Source organism: Chrysochloris asiatica, unplaced genomic scaffold (genome assembly GCF_000296735.1).
Source record: "Chrysochloris asiatica unplaced genomic scaffold, ChrAsi1.0 scaffold00107, whole genome shotgun sequence".
NCBI lineage: Eukaryota > Metazoa > Chordata > Mammalia > Afrosoricida > Chrysochloridae > Chrysochloris > Chrysochloris asiatica.
Window position 1 is genome coordinate 7,748,135 of NW_006408625.1, and position 16,473 is coordinate 7,764,607.

The 16,473-nt window shown below is 46.8% G+C and overlaps 1 protein-coding gene across 1 annotated transcript in view; it reads left to right on the forward strand.

Moving 5' to 3' along the window:
- Positions 1–15,361, forward strand: part of ROBO3 (roundabout, axon guidance receptor, homolog 3 (Drosophila)) — a 24,546-nt gene extending 9,185 nt beyond the window's left edge. Inside the window, exons 8-28 of the mRNA XM_006867679.1 lie at positions 5,270–5,444; positions 5,828–6,033; positions 6,435–6,516; positions 6,818–6,983; positions 7,190–7,356; positions 7,850–7,971; positions 8,143–8,368; positions 8,567–8,688; positions 9,291–9,462; positions 9,597–9,782; positions 10,437–10,460; positions 10,541–10,583; positions 10,769–10,908; positions 11,244–11,438; positions 11,573–11,711; positions 11,848–12,060; positions 12,559–12,714; positions 12,849–12,955; positions 13,162–13,323; positions 13,740–13,930; positions 15,350–15,361. Of these exons, the coding sequence (XP_006867741.1) occupies positions 5,270–5,444; positions 5,828–6,033; positions 6,435–6,516; positions 6,818–6,983; positions 7,190–7,356; positions 7,850–7,971; positions 8,143–8,368; positions 8,567–8,688; positions 9,291–9,462; positions 9,597–9,782; positions 10,437–10,460; positions 10,541–10,583; positions 10,769–10,908; positions 11,244–11,438; positions 11,573–11,711; positions 11,848–12,060; positions 12,559–12,714; positions 12,849–12,955; positions 13,162–13,323; positions 13,740–13,930; positions 15,350–15,361 (3,006 nt within the window). The remainder of the gene's footprint in view (positions 1–5,269; positions 5,445–5,827; positions 6,034–6,434; positions 6,517–6,817; positions 6,984–7,189; positions 7,357–7,849; positions 7,972–8,142; positions 8,369–8,566; positions 8,689–9,290; positions 9,463–9,596; positions 9,783–10,436; positions 10,461–10,540; positions 10,584–10,768; positions 10,909–11,243; positions 11,439–11,572; positions 11,712–11,847; positions 12,061–12,558; positions 12,715–12,848; positions 12,956–13,161; positions 13,324–13,739; positions 13,931–15,349) is intronic.
- Positions 15,362–16,473: the final 1,112 nt, after the last annotated feature.

Below are 16,473 nucleotides of genomic sequence, written 5' to 3' on the forward strand. Positions count from 1 at the left end.
TTGTTGTTGTTGTTGGGGGCGATGTACACTGAAGCACTCAGGAATATATAATAATTCAAACAACCAAAGGGCATACACTGCAAGCCGGCCTACCCCCCCACCCCACCCTGCCTCCATCTCTGCTGTTGCTGCTTCTCTGGATAGGGTCCCACACTCTGCTCTTCTCCTTTGTTGGTCCCAGTATCCTCCACTGCTGGAGTGCAAGATCAACCACTCCCCTCCTTTTGTTACAAAACGTCTACCTTTACATTTGCAACAATCACAATTAGTCCTGATAACAATTATTCACTATTGAACTACAAGAATCTTATCCCCATCTCTTTTCACCAGCCCCTGTCTAGACAGATTGAAAACCACTCAGTGGAGGTTCTACCTTCCCCCGCACCCTCTGAAACTAAAACTCCCTCTTGAAACTTGTAAGCCCGTCACTTTGCGCCTTTATAGGCCCCCATTTTAGGTAGCCAATATCTAACTTGCCCATCCCTGTCAACCCTTTGTACAAAGGGGGTGGGAATGATCCTTGCTGTAAATATTCATTCCCTCTTTTAAGCTACTACATCCATAAGTATAGGTCAAGTTCATCAAATTGTAGTGGATTACACTATTTTTCATCTTTTTTTCTTCCTCTTCCTCTAGTCAAGTTCTGATATCCAGCCATTGAAGCTAGGTCAAATGGGTACTATCTGCAAGTATGGGCATTCTTATGCATCTCCCCTTTCTTCATATCAGCTGGACACTTCACTGTCTGCTCTAGCCCTCTGTGGCCATGTCCCTGTCCATGGGCTCAGGAGTCCCCAGGTCTCCTCATACTGCTGGCCAACCAGGTTTCACTCCAGGTTGCTTTGAATGTGGTCGGACTCAGCCACATCTTCATTGCTGCCTTTCCCCCACTTCTCCTTACTGGTAGACCAATATGGTTGCCAGCAAGATAACATTCCTGTTCATTATACAAGTTTTTAAGACCCTAGTTGTTACTCACCAAAATAGGATGCAGAATACTGTCTTTGTGGACTGTGTTACACTAATTGACCTTGATATTGCCCGAGACTATGATACTGAGCCCCCAAGCCTAGTGACTCATTCCCTCAAGGTGTTTGGTTATGGCTACGAAGTTTTCAGATGTTCTACTATATTCATGACCTCCTGGTGTAGTGCTGTAGGATCAGCACTGGACTGCGAACCACAAGGTCAGCAATTCAAACCCACCAGCTGCTCCTTGTAAACCATATACAACTATATCCATGGATATATTTACAGCATAAGTAAATACATATGTAGAAATATCTTCTGTAAAACCTATGTATATTTATGGGTATATTCCTGTATGCCTTCCCACAACTGTTCAACTTGCATGTCTACCTATGTATTATTTCCACCATTTGTCTATCAGTTTGTCATACTGTAGTGGGTGGCTTGCATGTTGCTGTGATTCTGGAAAATATGCCACAGGTAATTTAAATACCAGCAGAGTCACCCATGGTAGACAGCTTTCAGCTAAGCTTCCAGATGAAGATAGGCTAGGAAGAAAGAGAGACGGACTACTTCTGGATATTTAGTCACTGAAAACCTTATGAGTAACAGTGGAACACTGTCAGCACCAGAATATTGAATACCGAAACATGATGAAGAGCACCAGAATATTGTCAGATATAGTGCTAGAAGATAAGCCCCTCAGGTTGGAAAGAAAAAAAAAACAAAAAACTTCACAACTGGACCAAAAATAATATCAAGATAAATGGAGAAAAGATTGAAGTTGTTCAAGACTTCATTTTGCTCAGATCAACCATCAACACTCACCAGCAGTCAAGACATCAAACGATGTATTGCATTATAGGCAAATCTGCTCTTCACACAAGACCTCTTTAAAGTGTTGAAGAGCAAAGATGTCAGTTTGAGGACTAAGGTGCACCTGACCCAAGTCATGGTATTTTGCATGCAAAAGCTGGACAGTAAATAAGGAAGAACATAGAAGCATTGATTCATTTGAGTTGTGTTAGAGGAGAATATTGGAATACCCTGGACTTCCAAAAGAACAAACCGATCTATCTTGGAAGAAGTACAGCCAGAGTGCTCCTTGGAAGCCAGGATGGCCAGACTTTATCTCTCATACTTCAGGCATATTATCAAGAAGACAGCAGTCCCTGGGAAGGATATCATGTTTGGTAAAGTAGAGGGTGAGAGAAAAAGAGAAAGACTCCCAACAAGATGGATTGGCACAGTGGCAGCAACAATGGGCTCAGGTGTAGCAACGATTGTGAGATTGGCTCAGGATCTTGCAGTGTTCCGTTCTGTTGTGCAAAGGGTTGCTATGAGTCAGTGCCAACAATGGCACCTAACAACAACAACATTACTATTATTGCGGGATTTTGTAGTAGTCACATATACTCATGTGTTCCTCCCAGTATTTTCCTTTGTCTTGATCATCTTGTGCTGACCTCCCCCTTACTGTATTTTGTCTTTCCCTTTACCTAAGTGGAGTCCTGGTGTGGTGCTGTGGATTAATGTGCCAGACTGCAAAGTTAGTTTGAACCACAAGTTCAGCAGTTCAAACTCACCAGCCGCTCCTCAGAAACCCTATACAGGGTTGCTATGGGTCAGAACCGACACCACGGCACTTAACAACAATAACAAGTGTCTATAGTTAGTTATTTACCCTTCCTTCCTCTCCCATCCCTGGTAATCTCCAAATATATATATTTTTTTCTGTGTGGAAACCTTTTCTTGACTTTGTAATAGTGATCTCATACAATATTTGTCCTTTTGTGATTGACTACTTTCACTTAGCATAATGTCCTCCAGCTTCATCTATGGTATGAGGTGCTTCCCAGATTCATTGTTATTCTTTACTGTTGGGCAGTATTTCAGAGTTTAGTCATTCATCTGTTGTTGGGCACTTAGGTTGTTTCCATGTTTACGCTATTGTGAATGATGCTGTACTGAAGGTGGGTGTGTATATATCTATTCATGTCCTTGCTCTTATTTCTGTAGGAAATATACCTCTTAGTAGGATTATTAATCACAAGATAAGTGGTTCAAACCTACCAGCCACTCCTGATAACCCTACACAGTGTCACTATGAGTCAGAACTGACTCAACAACACTTAAAAACAGTGGAATTGCTGTATTATATGGTACTTCTATTTCCAACTCTTAAACAAGCACCACACTGTTTTTCACAGTGGTTGTACTAGTTTACAGTCCCACCAGCAGTGTATGAGGGTTTCAGTTTCTCCACATTCTTACCAGCATTTGTTGTTTTCTGGTTTTTGTTTTTTTTTTTTCAATTTTGTCATTAATGCTGGACAAGATGATATCTCATTGTGATTTGCATCTTTCTAATGGCTTCAGTGTGGATTACATCTCAATGTAAAGAAAACAAAAATCCTCACCACTGGACCAATAAACAACATTCTTATCAATGGAGAAAAGATTGAAGTTGTCAAGGACTTCATTCTTCTTGGATCAACTATTAACACTCACAGAAGCAGCAGTTAAGAAATCAAACAATGTATTGCATTAGGCAAATCTGCTGCACAAGACCTTTTGAAAGTGTTAAAGAGCAAAGATGTCAACTTGAGGACTAAGGTACGCCTGACCCAAGTCATGGTATTTTCAATAACCTCATATGCATGCGAAAGCTGGACAGTGAATAAGGAAGACCATAGAAGAATTGATCCATTTGAGTTATGGTGTTGGAGGAGAATATTGAAAGTGCCATGGGCTGCCAAAAGAACCAATAGATCTGTTTTGGAAGAAGTGCAGCCAGAGTGCTCCTTGGAGGCCAAGATGGCCAAACTTTGTCTTTCATACTTCGGACATATTGTCAGGAGGGACCAGTTGCTGGAGAAGGATGTCATGTTTGGTAGGGTGGAGGGTCAGAAAAAAAGAGGAAGACCCCCCATGAGATGGATTGGCCAAGTGGCAGCATCAATGGACTCAAGTGTGGCAACAGTAGTGAGGTTGTCCCAGGATTGGTCAGTGTTTCATTCTGCTGTGTATATAAGGTTGCTATGAGTCAGTACTGACTCGATGGCACCTAACAACAACACAATGTCTAATGGTTGCCACCTGAATGTCTTCTTGGGTTGGATACTTTTTTTATAAATGATAATACATATGTTTAGTCTTCTTAATTGGTTTGTTGTGAGGATGAAATAAACAATATATAGCAAATGATTTTACAGCTATAAAGAACTAAAGTTTCTTTGTTTCAAGCCCTATGAAGTTCTTCTTTGGAGAGTCTTTTATTTTTGGCAAGGCTGTCCTACAATGTAGCAAATTCAAATAAATCCACCAATCCCATCCTTCGATCCTTTGGGCCTGGCCTGTACTTAGGGCAACTCAAGGTAGAAAATAACATGCTTTTCTACTTACTAGCTGACAGGGAATTCCACCAGGAGTTCTACCTCTCATACTCCTCCCTTTCTAACTTAAGCAAATAAATCCCAGAACATATCATGAGAATGAACATTGTTGTTAAAGTGCATTGAGTCAATTCCGACTCATAGCGACCCTATATGGGGTTTCTGAGGAGTGGCTGGTGGGTTTGAACCACTGACTTTGTGGTTAGCAGTCCAAGTTATAACACAAGTAACTCCTTCTAAGGGAAAGGTGGAATTTTAACTCCTAGGAAACAGGGTCAATAGAATAGAATAAGTATGATTAACCCCTATATTACTGGGAAGCCTGGCAAGCCATCACCTCATTCTAAACCCATGGCAACAGTTTTCCAACATCTCTAGCATCTGGGATTGCTGCATTTTAATTAGATTTTCACATGAATAAAAACTGGTGATGGTGGTAGGGGATGAGAGTAGGTATTAGTCAGAGATGCAGCATGGTGCCATTATTTGTCCTGAGCCCCCAAATCTGCTTCCCTAACTTCCATGCATCTATCTAATATAAAATATTAAAGCCAAAAAGAAGGGGCTACAAGATTATCATAAGATTACTTCATTCAATTTGCATAACTATCCTCTAAGAGTCTGATTTAAAGGGATTAGAGTTCAGGAAGGTTAAATAGCTTGCTCAGAGTTTCCCAACTAGTAGGTCAAAGAACTGGGAATTGGAACCCAAAATCATCCAGTCAAGTTCCCTCATTATTGAGACTAGGTTTAACTGGTTTGTTCAAGGTCACATAGCTGACTGGGGACAAAGTATAAACTGGAACCTTGGGAATTCTCCATATTCTGGGGCTGACGGGGACAGGGAGCTTGCTCTTCCCAGCAGACTGTTTATTTTCTACTTGGTTCCTTATGTCTTTCTCCAGGTTCTGCTTTTTCCCAGGCAGTTGATGGACAAGCCTACAGGGCGCTTCTTGGTCTCTCCAAGAGGCCAGCTGAACATTACTGAAGTGCAGAGAGGAGATGCTGGTTACTATGTGTGCCAGGCTGTCAGTGTGGCTGGCAGCATTCTGGCCAAGGCCCGGTTGGAGATAAAAGAAGGTATGTACCCATGGGATAGGGCTGGACTCATGGGTCTGTTGTCTGAGGAATGGCTGCTGGGTTTGAACAACTGATCTTGTGGTTAGCTGTCCAGTGCCATACCAGGACTCCAAACTCATGGATCTTGATGGTAATAATAGCTTAAAGAAGCCTGTTTCTCCTGGATTTTATATTATTTGTCTGCAAGAGGAGGGGTATATTCCTTAGGCATTTCCTTGAAGCAGAAACCACTAATACATGGCTGGTCCCAGGCAGAGCCTGTGGGTGGTTATTGAAACCCTCTCTGACTTCTGGGGGTTAAAGGAACCGGAGAATAAGGACCAAGGAGCTGGTTGCCTGTACCTAGGATCATTCCTGAGTTGCCCAAATTCTTCTTTTCTCAGCATCCTTGGATGGGCTGCCTCCAGTCATCCTCCAGGGACCACCCAATCAGACGCTGGCACTAGGCTCCTCTGTGTGGCTGCCATGCAGAGTAACAGGCAACCCTCAACCCAGTGTTCAGTGGAAGAAAGATGGGCAGTGGCTGCAAGGGGATGATCTCCAACTCAACCTATTGACCAATGGTACCCTGCACATTGCCAACGTGCAGGTGAGGCTCTCTTCTGGGCCCCAAGTAAATAACAGTGTCACCTGGTCTACAGTTCTACCTCCAGTGAGCATCCACTAAGATTGTTGTTGTTAAGTGCTGTCGACTCATAGCGACCCTGTATAGGGTTTCCAAAGAACAGCTGGTGTGTTTGAACCACCAACCTTGTGGTTCAAACTGACTTTGTGGCCCAGTGCTTATCCTACAGGGCCACCCCAGTACTGTCTACTAAGACTATTACCTCATTTATACCCCTCTGCTTTCTCAGATTACACCCTTCCATCTTTCTACCTTCTTTCAAGAAAATATACATCTTCCTCCTCCTTCTTTATACCTGCTTCCACCCCTTGACATCTCCTGCTCCAATTCCAGTGCATTTGTCAGTGCTCTGTCCCCTTCTGCAGAAGACAGATATGGGTCTTTACAGCTGTGTAGCTAAGAGTTCCACAGGCGAGGCCACATGGAACGGCTGGCTTAGGATGCAAGGTAAGTTTTTCTTCCTAGTCTCTTATTTTGCCAGCACCTTTTCACGAATCTGCTTCAAAGGCAGTCATTATCATCCAAAACCCCAGGACTTACTTTACTTTCCAAATGCCATTCTATGGTGGTGGGGACTAGAAACACAGCAGTGGTCCCCTCAGAACAGATATGAGTAGGGGTTAGTATGTCCTATCTCCCTTTCTGCCATCACCACTGTCATACCCAACAGCATCTCTGGGAAGGAAGCAGGTTACAGTGGGCCACTCTTTTCCCATTCTTCTGCTAAAAGATACTTTCTTCACTGCAGAAAATTGGGGCATGTCATCACAGCCCCCTATAGAACTCAGTATTCCTCCGGGGCCTCCCTCTCAGCCACTGGTCACTGAGATCACCAAGAACAGCATCACCCTGAGCTGGAAGCCCAATCAACAGGCTGGGTCCACAGTTACTTCTTATGTGATAGAGGCCTTTAGGTATGGAGAAAGTTTGAATGGAAATCTGAGAAAGCTAAAGAGAGGAGATTCTCTGTCCTCAAGGTGTTTGCTATTGTGGGGAGGAGTTCACCAATTCTGTCTTCCAGAGTGAGGAGTAGTAGGGGATCATAAAGAATGAATGAGATAGAGTAAACAGGTTGGGAATTCTTGGCTCAGACAACTTTGTTACCTTATTCCCGCTGCAGTCAAGCAACTGGCAACACATGGAAGACAGTGGCAGATGGTGTACAGTTGGAGACTCACACAGTCAGCGGTCTGCAGCCCAATACTGTCTACTTGTTCCTGGTTCGAGCTGTGGGTACCTGGGGTCTCAGTGAACCCAGCCCCATTTCTAAGCCTGTCCGCACCCAGGGTGAGTAAGGTCAGAGTCCTCACCCTATTGCAAAACCATGGTGCCATGACAATTCATAGATTTGTTTCTTGCTATGTCAGGTCTGTACTGGTGGTCTGACCTGGAATCGAAGGCCATGCTTCCCTCTCATGGAGGGAATGAGGGGGCAAAGATAGAAAGAGAGAGACACTGACTCATCATTGGTGATTTCTCATTTTTGTGCCTTTTACAAATAGCTAATATAGATTGTTAAGACTAGAAGAGATCATGGAGGAGCCAACTGCACGTTAGGGATACAGAACTGAGGCCTGGAAAAATGCATATATAGGTATGCAGAGCTAACACTCATGTTAGCTAGACACCAGGCTCACCTCTGAAAGCTACTCTCCTAACCAACCACTTCCTGACCCTAGGTTGCCAAGTACTACAGTCTGTGCGGAGGTAGGACACAACATACTCTTAGTACTATCTCTGTCCCTGCTGGCCCCTGCTAAATAGGCTCTTTGGTCAACAGAAAGCAGCCTCTTCCGGCAAGTGGAGGATCCATGGAGAGGCCAGAGAGGACTAGATGAAGTGGCTGTGCAAATGCAGGATCTCATAGTCCTTGGGCCACGGACCTTGAAGGTGTCCTGGACTGTAAGTGTGGCACAGGGATAATGATGAGGGCTATAAGAGCCTCTGAGAATGGGTGTGGGAGCGTGGGAGGTGAGTGGTTAGAGAAGGCAAGATAAGTAGAAGTGGGCATGGGCCTGGAGAACTGTGTGCCCTGGCCTCCCTTTCTGGTATGCTTTATTCTGTCTATTAAAGATGGATGGCCCAGTCCAGCTGGTACAAGGTTTCCGGGTGTCTTGGAGGATTGCAAGCCCTGATGGGAGAAACTGGACAGTGCTAGACCTAGAGTCCCCAAATCAGCAAAGTGCTGTGCTAAGAGGACTGCCCCCAGGGACCCAAATCCAGGTCAAGGTGCAAGCCCATGGCCAGGAGGGGCTGGGGAATGAAAGTCCCTTTGTGACCAGGAGCACTCCTGAGGAGGGTAAGAAGGGCCACAGAGCTGAGAAGTGGACAGGAGGGAAGAGTGAATAGGGAAGCATGAAAGTATGCAGGGGGAAAGCATGGTGAGTGGTTGGGAAGGAGGGATGCCTCTCAGTTCCCCAAGGTATTAAAACAGGGAGATGGAGGGTGGGGCACCTTTCAATGACTGTCTCTCTCACCATACTCCATCCTGGTTCAGCTCCCAGTGGCCCCCCACAGGGAGTAATAGTGACCTTGGGGGGTGATGGCAACAGCAGTATCACTGTATCATGGGAACCTCCACTCTTCTCTCAGCAAAATGGGATCATCAAGGAATACCAGGTACAGGGCTTGAGAAGGGACTAGGAGGGCTGGGGAAAGACAGGAGACAGAGGACCCAGATGCTAGAATCAGGGTGAGGGACCTGGGGCTTATTTGGGGTTGATGTTGGGGAGAGAAGAGAGGTTTCATAGTGTTGTCTCTGGACTAAATTATACCTAATTCTGAGGAGCCCTGGTGGTGCAGTGTGCTGCTAACTAACCAAAAGGTCCACTGAGTGAATGCAACAGCAGCATTGCTTTGGGGAAGAAAGATGTGGCAGCCTGTTTCTGAAAAGATTACAAGTTCTTTGGGGGCAATTCTTCTCTGTCCTGTAGGGTCACTATGAGTCAGAATCCACTAGACTGCATGATTTGGGGGTGGGGGGCGTCAAAATCCCTCTCTTATGGCATACAAGCTAAGCACTAGATAGAACTCACTCAGTGGCTCCTGGGACAAACACCTGGTGATCTGCTTTTGTAAAGAAAACCCTTATAGGGGTAGTTATGCTCCGTCAGCTCTGTCACCTGGGATCACTATGCGTTTGATTACATAGCACCTAACAACGAGGCCCCTCTACGATACAGAGCCTCCGGATCCCTAAACCTGGTTCTCCACCTCCCTAGATCTGGTGCCTAGGTAATGACAGTCGCCTCCACCTCAACCAGTCTGTGGCAGGCTGGGCACGCTCTGCTGTGCTCCGGGGACTATTGCCTGGCCTCCTCTACAGGACCCAGGTGGCGGCAGCCACCAGTGCAGGCGTGGGCGTGGCTAGCGCCCCGGTGATAGTGCAGCTGCGTAAGTCTGGAGGTGGGGATTGGGAAAGCTCGAGGACCACTGGGATATGAATGTGCCTGTGGTGTCAGGGACGCCCTCTACCCAGCTCTGGGGTTTTCAGGCCCCTCCTCCCCTTACCTCTCTGACTCCTACAGCATCCGCGTCAGAATTGGAGCCTGGACTCCAGGTGGGCTTGGGGCTGGCCAAGCGGCTGGCTAGGGTGCTGCGGAATCCTGCCTTCCTTGTGGGCAGCAGCGCCGCCTGCGGGGCGCTGCTCCTTGGGCTCTGCGCCGCTCTCTACCGGCGCCAGAAACTGCGTAAGGAGCTCAGCCACTACACGGGTGAGAGCCGGGCCTGGGAAGGGAGGACAAGGGCTAGAAGGGGACCTGGCCTGACGATCTCGAGGTTCAGGGAGAGAGGCTGTGCTGGTGGGGAGTAGAAGAACAAGGGGTCACAAAGGCAGCAGAGGCAGTCGAGGAGAGCAGGGGAAGGTGGTGTTGAACAAAGTGGGGACCAGAGCCAAGCATCACGTGAGGAGGGCGGGACCTGGATCACCGTAGAAGGCTAAGATTTGCCACTAAAACACCTCGGGTGGAGAGCAGCATCTGCAGCTTCGCCCCAGTAGTCTCTTCCTAAAAGGGGCGGGGCCTGGCAGGAGGGGAGTTGGCCAGTGTCCCCAGGCCGTAAACTTTGAGGGGGGGAGAAGGCGGGGCCTCCTAAAAGGAGGGGACCGGAGCTCTGCTTTTCAGGAGAGATTCTTGATGTTTCTTAGGCCACTGGTTCTCCTCTTTGGTTACTCATAGGAACCCGCTTCAGAAATATACTGATACCTGGATGCCTGAGTCCCAACCTCAGAAATTCTGATGAAGTTGACTCAGGGTGCAGCCTGGTGGTGGTGGAATGGGACCAGGGCTGAGTGGTGGACAAGAATCTGGGTATTTCTGACCCTTTTCCCATTTCCTCTCTTGTTTTCCCCACATGTTCCTTTTTGGAAGCCTCCTTTGCCTACACACCTGCAGGTAAGATATCTCTGCCCAGTGGGGTTCAGACCACAAGTATGGGCTCTTTTCTCACCTGATCTCCTCCTCATCTTCCCCAGTGTCCTTCCCACACTCTGAGGGCCTCTCTGGATCCGGTTCCAGGTAATTTCTTGACCCTGGGATAATTGCCTCAATTATCTCTTCTTTCTCTCTGGGCCTCTCTGTGTGTCCCATTGTGACCATCTCTCACTTTTCATCCCAAACACTACTATTACTGCCTTAAAACTCCCTTCCCTTTGCTGGCCTCTTTAAGATCTCATCCCCAAAGTTCACATGCTCTCCCTCAGACCACCCATCAGCCTTGGCCCTGCCTTGTATCCATGGCTGGCAGACTCCTGGCCCCACACAGCTCAAAGCTCCTCAGCTCAGGAACCTAGGGGAAGCTGCTGCCCCAGTAATCCTGATCCTGATGACAGATACTACAATGGTGAGGAGTTTTAATTCCTTCAAGGGCACACCTGGTCCCCAGCACCTTCTCTCCTCTCATCCTACTGGAGCAAATTGAAGGGAACCAGGAGTCCCAATTTACCTGAGGTTGGTTAGTCCTTGGGGAGAGGTTGGTCAGTCCTTGGTTGGATCTGAGTCTGGTGAATCTCTGTCAGACCTGACCTCTGTGAGCACCCTGATTTAGGTTATAAAGATTGGGGTGGAGGAAGAAATGGAGCCAATGGGATCTCCTCCTTTGCCCTCTAGTCTTTTCCCCTTGTCTTCTATCTGTGGCCCCTGTCTCTTCCCCTGGGTCTTCCTCTTTCTCCTCCACAGAAGCAGGGATCTCCTTCTACCTGGCTCAGATGGCCCGTGGCCCTGCAGCACCAGGTGCGGGCCCTGCCTACAGCACCACTGACTCAGCAGGAGAGGAGCTTCAGACCTTCCACGGGGGCTTCCCCCAACAATCCTCAGCAGATCCAGGCACCTGGAGCCAGTATGCTCCTCCAGAGTGGAGCCAGGGGGGCATTGGTATGAGTTCAATCTGCAACACCCTCACTTTAACGCTGACCAGAGTATCCCTCCAAACTCTTTCCTTCAACCAGCACTTTCTCTGACATGTCTGTCTCTTTCCTTCATGTATGTCTTCTCCTTACTCTCCTCAGAAGCCAGGGGAGGCAAAGTGAAGCTTCTGAGAAAACCTGTGCAAATGTCTTCTTCAAGCTGGCCAGAAGCTCTACCACCACCTCCCACTTCCTGTGAACTGAGCTGCTTAGAGGGGCCTGAGGAGGAGCTGGAGGGCAGGTAAGGATTCTGCCTCCTACAGATGCCCTATCTGCATAGAGTCTACCCTTCCCACACTCCAGAGGAGGGACGGTAGAAGAGGAAATGAAGGGGCAACAGGAAGACTGTTCCCCTTCTCCTGCCTTTTTAGCCCCAGCTCAGAGCCAGAAGACTGGTACCCACCAATGCCTGAGAGAACCCACTTGGAAGAACCTAACTCCAGTGGAGGGTGCTTGGTCACCTTGCCCAGAGGGGAAATCCCTTCTCCCACCCCCTCCTATGGACAGCAGTCCACAGCCACTCTTACTCCCTCACCTCCTGACCCTGTACAGCCACCCACTGATATTCCCCGTCTCTGTCAGATGCCCAGGTATGGAGATATATAGTACTTTGCACCTTATAAGCACTCAGTACATAATTGGATGGATGGATGAGTAGATGATGAAGAACAGAGGTCTCAGGACTGGGTCAAGGTGGAAGTGAGATTTGGAGAGGAAAGTGGGTACTGACAAGGTCTCTCATTATCCTCAGACAGGCTCTCTGTTGGAGTCACTCTTCTGAGGGCATTTCAAAGACTTAGTGCTTCCCATGCTTAAATATCTTGAAAGCGGTCATGGAGGAGGGGCTGTCTCATTTATTTGATTATTAGCTTGACTGTCTAGCACAAGGCCTGATATATATTGTTAACTGCCATCAAGTTGGTTCCAACTCATAGAGACCTTGTATTGGGTTTCTGAAGAATTACTGGTGAATTTGAACTGCTGAGCAGTCCAGTGCTTATCCTGTAGTGCCACACCAGGACTCCTGGTATATAGTACACTGAAGTATTTGTAAAGTGAACAAATGTAGAAGCCTCATGTCATTCCAGGAGAGTGAACCTTGGGCCAAGTTCCCCTCTTAGTGCATCCCAGCCCACTCTGAGTAACCATGAAGGAGGACTTGCTAGCTTGGTTTCTGGCCCTACAGCTTGTCATCACCTCAACCCCAGCCCTGTTCCTAGTTCAGCCAGCAGTGCCCCAGGTGAGTCTGTAGAACCTTCAACTCCCTCTCCTATTTCTTTGTAACCCTGCCTTGGAATTTTCCTTTCTGAAGCTCAGGTTCCTTTCCTGGTCCTTTTCCTTACCTGTTTCTCTCTTCATCCCTTAATGCTACAGAGAGAACACAGCAGGCTCATAGGGAGATGACTCCTCCACTTCAAGGACCCCAGACTCGATTCCGGAAGAAACTCAAGGCTCTTCCCTATAGACGGGAACACAGTCCTGGAGGTGAGGTGGTCATGGGTCTGAGAGGTGGAGATAGTAGTGGGGACAGACAGGAAACCAAGTGTGAGCTCTGGGGGCTGAAGGAAGGTGACAGGTAAACCAAATCTTGGGCTGCTCATTTGTAGTCTCATGGTAAGAGGGGCAAGGGTGGGAGAAATATTAGAATCAGGAGAAATAGGAGGCACTGCTGAACATACGTCTCTCTTTAGACTTGCCCCCACCACCCTTACCACCACCAGAGGAAGGGACCAGCTGGTCTTTAGGGCTGAGAGCAGCAGACACCATTTCTTCGTTGGAGCGGGAATGGAGTGGGGAAAGGAGAGCAGCCCAGGCAGTGCCCTTGGGTGCTCAGGAGTGCCCTCTCCCAGAAGGTAAGAAGGCAGGGTAGGCGGTAGGGCCAGCTGCTACTCAAGAAGCTGGGCTGTGGAACTGGAGAATGTGCCAATAATGGATTTTCAATCCAGCTCACTCCTTTGACCACATTTGATCAATATCAGAGACTCACACCCTCTGAGGAAGATCTCTGAAATCCCCAAATCTTTTTCTAGGGCTGGAAACCCAGCTATGAGAACAGTGGAATCTGGGTGCTCTGTCTCTCCTCCTCTGCTTAGGAATTGCCTGTCTGTTTCTGAGCACCTCTTATGTCAGGCTGTGTGCTGGCACTCTGTTCCTCCTCAGTCTCTAGCATGTGCCTGCCCTAAATTCTTCTCCCAGGGTAGAAAATGGGGGGAGCACCGATGTTCTGCTCCCTGCCTGGGTCCAGTTCTCCTTTTCTTTTGTGCAGCAGAAGAATCTTGGCCCCCATACAGCAGGCTAAGCTTCCTGTGCAGAGGCCAGGGCACCAGCACCTGTTCTACCACTGGCAGCAACTCGTCTCGAGGCTCTGGCAGCTCTCGGGGTTCCCGGGAACCTGGACAGAATCGGAGCCGGAACCGGAACCGAAGCCAGAGCCAAAAGCCAGGACAGAAGTGTCAAGAGGTGGGGACTAGGAAGGGTGGGCAAGGGGTGGCTGAAAATAGAAAGAAAGGTATTTGCAGAGGAAGTGTCAAAAGGAAGGGACCTATGAGTAAGGATGAGGGGAGGAATCTGGAAAACTATGAGTAATGAGGGCAAATGCCACATTATAGAGAATTCTGGGCTTCTCTTCCCCCAGTAACCTGGGTGTTGCAAACAGTTAACATGATTGGCTGCTAAGTGAAAGGTTTGAGGTTAAGTCCACCCTAGGCTTCTTTATAGGCTTACTAAGAAGAAACAGTTGGTGATTTATTTCTGAAAAATTAGCCATTGAAAATCCTTTGGAGGATCATGGCTTCATGATATTGTGTTTAGTGCTTCTGTTCTACCTGCTAGTTCGTTGTATAGTACCTGGGGTCTTAAAAACTTACAAGCTATGCAGTAATTAATCTCTATTCACCTGGAGCAACAGAGGAAGAAGGAGGGCCAGGAACAGAAGGAGACTATAGAATGTGTGGCTAATTGCTCCTATGAATAACTGCCTCCTTTGCCATGAGACCAAAAGAACTGGATGATGCCTGGCAACTATTAATGAACACTTTGATAAAAAAATTTTATAGGAGAATCTATAATAGAAAGTGGGGAAATGAAAAACAGAATTTCAAATTGTCATGGACTACAGACTTCCTGGATCTGTGGTAGGGTAGTGGATTAAGAGCTGAGCTGCTAACCACAGTAGTTCAAATCTTCTAGTCACTCCATGGGACAGATATGAGCTTTCTGCTCCCCTAAAGATTTATAGCTTGGGAAACCCTATAGAGGATTGCTATGATTGGAACCAACTTGGTGGCACACAACTAGCAACCACCACTAGACTTCCTGGAGTAATGAAGGTTGGATGAACCCCTGAAACTATTGCTTTGAGATAATCCTGAAACCTTAAATATATTCCCTTGATGTCTACTTAAAACCTAAAAATAATTTAGAATAACTAGTAAAAAGTATCTGCCTTGAGCACTATACTCTTTTAAGAACTGCCTATATGGGATCAAAGTGACAACAGCAAATCAAAAGCTTAGATAGGAACCTTAGAGGCAATGGATTTATCTTAATGGGAGGAAAAGAATGGTTACACAACTCAAAGATTGTAATCAATGTCACTAAATAGTACATGTTGAGTTGGTGTATGTTTTGCTGTGTACATTTTCAACAACAGCAGCAAAATAAACACAATTTTAAAAGATAACCCTACGGAACACAGTTCTTTTACTCTGGCACAAACTTAATGGGAATTTGTACTGGTACTGGGCTTTTCACAGGAGAACTGGCCCAGGAGAAAGACTGAAGTAATAAGAAACATGCCCTCTCCTGCAGCTTGCCTGTCCTGGACTTCATCATCAGTTTCTCTCTTCTCTTTCCCTCTCTTCTCTTCTCCTTTTTTAGGAACCACGATGACCCTTGATGAGGCAATAAGGAGTCTCATGGGGAAGGGGTTCTACCTGGGCCAAGGGCCTGTAAGGAAGCCCTTCATCTTGGTAAACAAGGGTGTGAGCCAAGAGAATTAGGGACAGATCCCTCTTTCCCTCCTGGTAATGATGCATGGGGCTTTTGGGGTCACTGAGGAACTTGCTTAGACGCCAGAGAGCATAGCTCTTCCCTTTCCATTGCTTTGTAACCAAGGTCCATTTGTAAAAAAAAGACAATAAAAAGAGTTTGCTCAGAGCCCTGGACCCTGTTTGTCTGGTTTTGTGCAGAAAGTCAGGAAGAAGATGATAATGTGAGCCTATACAACACTGCACACTAGTATCTTCCACTACCTTTTGAACTTCTGTCCAAAGCATTAAAACAAAGAGACACCAATCTGACCTGCTCCTGAAGAAGCTGAAGTCGGCTGTTCCCAGTCACAACTCTCCAGACTTTCCAAATAGCCAATAGTGAGACTCTTGTCCCAACTCAGTGCCCTTTTCTGGGGCAGATCTCTCTTAAAGGAACATACTCTTGACAATAATCATTTTTGAAAACTCAAATAAAGAAGAGATTTTTGGGGAAAACCCTGGCAAGAAAGGAAGAACAGGCTTTCTAACTCCTTCACAGAGGGAATGTGCAAATTTGGCCAGCTCAGGCCCTTATGTGAGTGGTTTGGCTAGCACAGAATTTGAAAGCATTTTGGCCATGAATACCACAGTTTCCCTCACTTCTTTACACATAGCCCATGCCCCTCCAGAAGGCCTCTAAGCTTGTGATGGCATTCCTAACTCCCCCACCCCAGTGCTTCTGTTACTCTGCTCCCTAGACTCTAAGGAGCTGGCTGCTGCCTCTCCAACATCAGCTTCTCTGACTTCTCTTGCTGCTTTGACCTAAGTGTGTACAATTCCTCATTCCGCTTAGGTCTAGCAGACAGGATTGAAATACTTTCCAAAGAAACTTTACTTAAGAAGCTAAATGAAACAAAATCTAAAAAAGGAAAAGCAAATAGGAGCAGATATGTAGCATAGTGGTTACAAATCAGTGGCTAACCTCAGGGTCAGCAGTTCGAAACTACCAGCTATTCTGAGAGAGAAAGATGA